We start from the raw sequence: 6871 nt of genomic DNA on the forward strand, positions 1-6871 counted from the left end.
CATTCCACCTGAATTTCCACCCCAATCGCGACACATTACGATAAAATCACCCCAACATAAACCGTACACCTGTAATACAAACATTTTATACTTCCCCAAGTTACGTCAGAAACGCTTGGAGCGACAGATAAAAGATTTTGTTGGAGATAATATAGTTTAGGTATGAGGAAGATTCAAACAAAAAATTACCCTTGGAGGATTCGGATCCCTAAATCTTATCGTTTTACAGGTAGTGCGCTGCACAAGATGCTATTACTTCTTTACTTACCTACCAATTACCATCATGCAATGCGTCTGCTCGTTTCTCGGTTTATTTCAGTAAAAGAACTCAATGATACTCAAAATAATGCAGACCAAATAAAGAAATTACAAAAATCTATCCTCTATATAAGGCTTCATAAATTCATCTCTATCTATTTAATACATAGAGCAAATAGTTCCGCCTTCCATCTAACCTCACCCCCAAATCATGTAACAAAGCTAGAGCAAAAGAAAACAAACCTTCAAACCTGCAATATTAGCTAATGTTATGTCAGAAAACCGCCTCGAAGGTTGAACGCAGGAGATATCTGGTACACGGAACCACTTCCCCCTTGCGCAAGCGCAGGACGCGCGCGCGCTCGAGCGTGACATTGCTTCCAGCTGTTCTCGTGACCCAAAGGACTCAGTACTCAGTAGCGCACGATGAGTAGATTCAGCAGGTCAGTTCTTGGTGATTTTGTGTGATAAGGCTGAGTTTAAAACTTATAAGAGTGTAACGAAACTAAGTGCAGTTTAGGGTGTGAATGTGTTCACTGTGAAATTAGCAACGCGAAACAAAAACTTTTGACTGGAAGGCAAAAGTTTGCTTCTATGAGAAATGCGCCAATGTCATGATTGTCCATAAAATTGTTTAAGTAACTCTTTCATTGCTGTTACTTGCACAATACACACAGTGGTCTCTATACAAGGGGCGCATTCACATCCATAAGTATTATATTCTATGATCTATCATTTTTATCATTTAGTTTTGTTACACCCTGTATAGAGGATAATGCAGTGTCTTAGGTTGGGTTGCACCAACTAACTTTAACTTTAACTATAACTACAGTGCAAAATGTCAAATCTTTGGTTAAAGTTAATATGGCGTCCAATGACGCCATAATACTTAACCTTCGCTCATACGTATATCTGAATATTTACTATGTTTTACAGTGTTATATTTTTCCTGTTAATTTTTACGGATAATTCAATTTTTTATACCCTCTATCCCGTTACCTGTAGCTTCAATAAAAAAAATAAACGCAACAGACATCTGTGAATTTCTCCGGTTAAAGTTAAAGTTAAAGGACGCCATATTTAACTATAGCCATAACTTTAACTTTGACTTTAACCACGCCTCTGGTGCAACCCAACCAAAGAGTTGTTTACTGCAATAGTTCCAGTGCTAATTCAGCTTTATTACATCATAGGATGTGCATTGTGCATTAGTTTTACTATCGTATATAAAGATTATAAGGCCTTTATAGATACTATCATGATAATAGCTCTAATTTAGTCTAGTAGCCTGAAGCAATAATCGTAGATGGCGCCACTGCCTCACAATTTTATTTGCCAGCGAAATAGCCAATAAGCCAATTCCAGTGTTGATCTATTGAAATTACATTCTTGAAGAGTTATAGGCCTGCGCCCAATGACAATAATTATGATTGTTTAATGATGCACTTCACCGTCTTTAAAGCAAAATAATATACAGTATAGCGATAGTGAAGCGTCGCCACCATTGCTTGCCTACACCGATCCCAAAAAGGATGCGTTCTATATATTTTTCTGCAATTTTTTAACATGGTAAATTATTATAGCATCACGTTCTCTATTCTTCTCTTCTGCTCTCTCGCGCGTGGCGATCTCTTCTCGCGCGCCACGCGGGGCAGACACGATGGCCGCGACATCAGAAGCAGCGTCTACGACTTCATCATCGTGGGTGGTGGAACCGCTGGCTGTGTGCTGGCGAACAGACTGTCCGCTGTTCCGGATTGGAAGGTGAATAAAAAACTATTGAACTGAGAATCGAAATAAATTTCTTTCGCACAAAACACGCTTGCATATATGCTACGACAGTATATTATAAGTTTATGGTATATGCAATCTGAACTGATATGAGAAACGCCTGACGAATAAAAATAGCAAAATTTTATTTCCAAAATTTCTCTTTACTTTTGAAATATTCGAGATAAGCCTCTTAACTCTAAAGGCAAATAAATTCTGGACGCCCATAATATTATAACTTACATAAATATCAATGTGATCAAAATTAAACAAATCACAGATTTTACTCCTGGAAGCTGGCGAAGATGAGACCATAGACTACGATATCCCGGCTGTCCCCACCAAGGACCACCGGCCGATAGTCTGGAACTACAGGACTGAGAGGAACGGCTTCTCCTGTCTCTCTAGACCTGGAGGCAGCTGCGAGGTCAAGACCGGCAAGGTGCTCGGTGGCTCCAGCGTCACCAACGACATGAAGTACACCAGAGGTTCCAAGAAGGACTATGACGCGTGGCATGACACCGGAGACATAAAATCATTGGATTGGAAGTTCGAGAATTTGATTGACTATTTCAAAACTTCCGAAGATAATGGTATGTTGGATTAGGTGGATATAGATTACAAAATTAATAAATAATTAATTAGCTCAGTAATCCTCACACGGACAAAAACAATAGTTTCTATTATTTAGCAATAATCCTTTAGTTGCTTTAAAAATTACTTCCAAATGTGTAACGCATTAATACCTCTTGTTGCAATAATAACCGCCTTCGTATCATGTTTTTAGGTGACTACGACGTTCTAATGAACTCCTACTATCATTCCCGTGGAGGTGAGCTTCGTGTCCAGAGATTCAAATATGTCGACAAATACATTGAGATGTTCCTGAACGCTTTCGGAGAGATGGGATTTAAAAATATCGACATTAACACGAATGTACAAGAAGCTGCAGTAAATAACCAATTCACAATTTATAACAACACAAGACAGAGTACAAATAGTGCCTTCTTGAAAACAGCTAGACATAGGAAAAATTTAACCGTAAAAACTGGTGCCACAGTCACAAAAATTGTTATAGACCCTCAAGAAAAGACGGTAGAAGGAGTTATGTATGAAATTGAGAAAGGCAAAGAAATACCAGCCTATGTGAAAAGGGAAATAATTTTGACCGCTGGTGCTATCAACAATGTGCGTTTGTTGCATTTATCGGGCGTCGGGCCTGCTGAGGATTTAAAGAAACATAATATCACTACACTGGTAAATCTTCCCGTTGGATCAAGCTATCAAGACCAGGTTACCATTGGAGGTCTGGCGTTTTCGTTAAATGATGTGGCACCAGTTCAAGAGAATACAATAATTGAAGATTTCAAATCTTGGTTTCAATCGCGAACTGGACCTTTAGCTTCGAGGGGTATAAATCAAGTTTCAGCGTTTATCCAGCTTTTTGAAAATAAAAACGGCCCAGATGTAGAATTGACGTTAGAAGGAAATTACATAAGAAGTGATAAGTTCATGTTACACAATATTTCTGTCCATAGTTCAGAAGATATCAGCATGCCGCTTCCATACTATAATTTGGTGTCGATTAAACCAGTGCTATTAAAACCTAAAAGCAAAGGTAGAGTTTTGTTAAATAAGAAAAACCCTAAATACGGAAGGCCACTTATTCAAGCTAATCTTCTGAAGGAACCTGAAGATTTAACTGCTATTGTCGATAGTGTGGATATAGCATTGCAACTCCTAAACACAAAAGAGTTAAAAAAGACTGACATTAAGTTAGCTCCCCTAGATCTGTTCCCCTGTGATAGAGTACAGAATAGAGACCAGTGGAACTGTATAGCTAGACATTACACTAAGGCTATGAGTAATCCTATCGGAACCTGTCGAATGGGTTCGAATTCTACTAATTCGGTTGTTAATTATGATCTAAAACTTCATGGCATTGAAGGCATCAGAATAGCCGATTCTTCTGTAATGCCGACGCACGTAAGAGGCGGTATAATGGCACCGACGATAATGATTGCGGAGAAAGCAGCGAAACTATTAATGAAAGACTGGAAAGATAACAAGGGACAATATTATATATAAGACTTCAAAGTAAACCAAATCTTAGTCAAAACTTTTATTATTTTATGAATAGTCAGTGATATTATTATTAATATTTACATTAAAAATAGATTAATTCCATGTATTTTTTATTTCATCACTGGCTTTTTCTGCTATCATAACAACAGAAGCGGCAGTGGACCCTCTAGGTATTTTTGGAATTATTGATGCGTCAACTACTCTTAAATTTGAAATTCCATACACTAATAAAGTATTGTCTACTACAGCTTCAGGATCTTTCTCTGCACCCATTTTACATGTCCCTACATAATTATGTAGAGGAGCTGAAAATTGTCGTATTATACACATCCAAAATGCTTCTGTGACGCTATTGTGGTTACTACACTCATTACTCAGAAGTAATGATGAGTCGAAATCAAATCCAGCCATCTTAAAAACTTCTGTATCAAATATTTTTACAATTTCTTGAATACCCTCTAACAGTTTTTTATTGTCAGAATAATGATTAAGAAAATTAGGATATATTAAAGGTGTTCCCGAGATTGGATCAGTAGCATTTAGTATAATTTGCCCTCTACTATTTGGTGTCAATAAAGAGATACAAATATCCATTTTATCGTAAAACATATTAGAATCGTGGCCACGAAATCTAAACTCTATATCAGGAGCCCCAGTAATATCAGATAATATTGTTTCATAAAAGGCAACTACCTGAAAATTTGCCGAAAGTGGTCCAGTGCCATTTACATAGTATTTGATGATATCTTTTAGTTTTTGTTCGAAATTTTTCATTGTTGATGTTTTCGCCAATTTTATAATTGGTAAACATACCGATAAATGATCATGAAAGTTACTGCCAACTGGTAGGTCGCTAATAACTTCAATATTTAAATATTCTAGATACTCCCTGGGACCAATGCCAGATTGCATCAATACTTTAGGAGTATTTATTGCACCAGCACTTACAATTACTTCTTTGGTCGATCTTATTAGAAAATGCGTACCATTTTTTAAACATTCAACCCCCACAGCTACTACATAATTATTTATACTTTGAAACAGTATTCTCGTTACAATTGCATTATTCACAACTTTAAGGTTTGGCCTAGAATTCTTAACAGGATCTATGAAGGCTTTATTTGTACTTACACGCTCTCCCAGGTACGACATTGTCTGTATCCTTGTGAAGCCTAATTGGTGTCTACCATTAACGTCAGTATACTTATATCCTAATTCACCTAGTGCGCTAAGTAATACGTCTACGTTTCTATCTACATAAATATAGCGGCCAACATCTAATGCTCCTTGTGTTGAATGATGAACTGTATCTTCACTTATGTCCCTATCGTAGTTTCTCTCAGACTTTTTAAAGTATGGAAGGACTTGGGCAAAACTCCAACCTTCGTTGCCGTCTAGAGCCCATTCGTCATAATCAGCAGGACTACCTCTTGTGTAGACCATGTCGTTGATAGTTGATGTCCCTCCAAGTACTCTGCCTTGAACTATCTCGCAGCCTTTGTGGCCACGATTTTGACAAAACCTAAAAAAATATTTTAACAATTAAAAATGACCTACTTTAAACGCAAATTATTATTATGACTAGTACTTGAATAAGTACTTGAATAAACGAATAGGCTTTTTGAGTGTCAGTAAAGTAATTAGAAACGTACCTCTTCTTAGGTCTCATGGAATATTTCCAGTCCAATACAGAGCCTCTGAATTGACTTGATAAACTGGGAATTGCAGCCAGCTTTGGTTCCACTGGTCCGGCTTCAATAAGTAGAACCTGGAAATAATTAATGGTCATTTAAATATCGTGTAAAACATATTGTGTTCTAAAAATTAAGTTATTTCAGATCTTTAATACGTAATATTATCAACAATAAACCAGTTATTATTAAATAAACCAGCTAGACTAATTAGAGACATAAAAGGCTACTAAAACCTATTTACCTTCCAATTTTTGTTCTCTGATAGTCTACTGGCAACAACACAGCCTGCTGTACCACCGCCCACAACAATAAAATCATATTCTGTATCATCTACCACTATAACCTTTTCATCATCAACACTTCCATATCTTTCTCCCTTATCAGCTCGGTTTCTGGGTATAGATGCTTTATTTTTTCCAAAATAATCTGGTTCATCTCCCATGTAGCCGAATAGAGAATGTATTAAAGTCACTAGAAGTAATGCTGTAGGTGCACATTCAATAGTACCATCACAAATCCGACATAGATCTTCTGTGATATTGCCTCGGTCCACTAGGGTCATGGCATTTTATGTAACTTTATAGGAAGTTACTTATTCAATATACATTTACATTTTTTCTTTATTTTATGCAAGTTAGCTCCCTTTTTTATTTTGTTGTTTTTTTTTCTATTAACTTTATGTGCTTTGTTTTGTATAAATTTTAATAATATTTTTTGTGCCGAACACTATTAGCAATTCCAAAAAAGTGTGTCACAAATCGTGTTTTACTAAAACTCGGAAAAACACGTCTCTATCATTTTGACGAAGACGCATTGTGAGTTCATTTACTAGCTCAAAGAAATCACTAATACCGTTAGTCGTTACGCTTGTCTATCTGTTAGTCTTTAGGTTTGTTTATAGGGTTACTTGTTTTATCAGAGTATAACATTAATATTATATAGAGACGAAATTTTATGTCAATATTTCTTAGTTAACAAAAACTACCGAACGGATTTTGATCAAAAGTTTCATCACACAAAAGTCCAGTGGTCCTGTAAAACATATTATTTACGCTGAAGTTCTT

The 6871-nt window shown here is 36.4% G+C and overlaps 2 protein-coding genes across 2 annotated transcripts; one reads left to right on the plus strand and one right to left on the minus strand.

Annotated features, from left to right (window-relative positions):
- Window positions 1-684: 684 nt before the first annotated feature.
- On the plus strand, window positions 685-4116 carry LOC121737458 (glucose dehydrogenase [FAD, quinone]-like). Its single transcript, XM_042129135.1, has 4 exons — window positions 685-701; window positions 1842-2022; window positions 2309-2621; window positions 2816-4116. The coding sequence occupies exons 1-4, from the start codon at window positions 685-687 to the stop codon at window positions 4114-4116; spliced, it is 1812 nt and encodes a 603-aa protein (XP_041985069.1).
- A 102-nt stretch (window positions 4117-4218) lies between these two features.
- Window positions 4219-6369, minus strand: LOC121737459 (glucose dehydrogenase [FAD, quinone]-like; the record flags this gene model as incomplete). The annotated part of the gene is made up of 3 exons (XM_042129136.1): window positions 6049-6369; window positions 5766-5881; window positions 4219-5635 (listed from the first exon to the last, which is right to left on the minus strand). Coding segments are annotated over exons 1-3 (1854 nt in total), but the record flags the coding sequence as incomplete, so codon positions are not given.
- Between the last annotated feature and the right edge of the window lie 502 nt (window positions 6370-6871).

The sequence above is a fragment of the Aricia agestis genome, chromosome 20 (assembly GCF_905147365.1).
Source record: "Aricia agestis chromosome 20, ilAriAges1.1, whole genome shotgun sequence".
NCBI classification, from domain to species: Eukaryota; Metazoa; Arthropoda; class Insecta; order Lepidoptera; family Lycaenidae; genus Aricia; species Aricia agestis.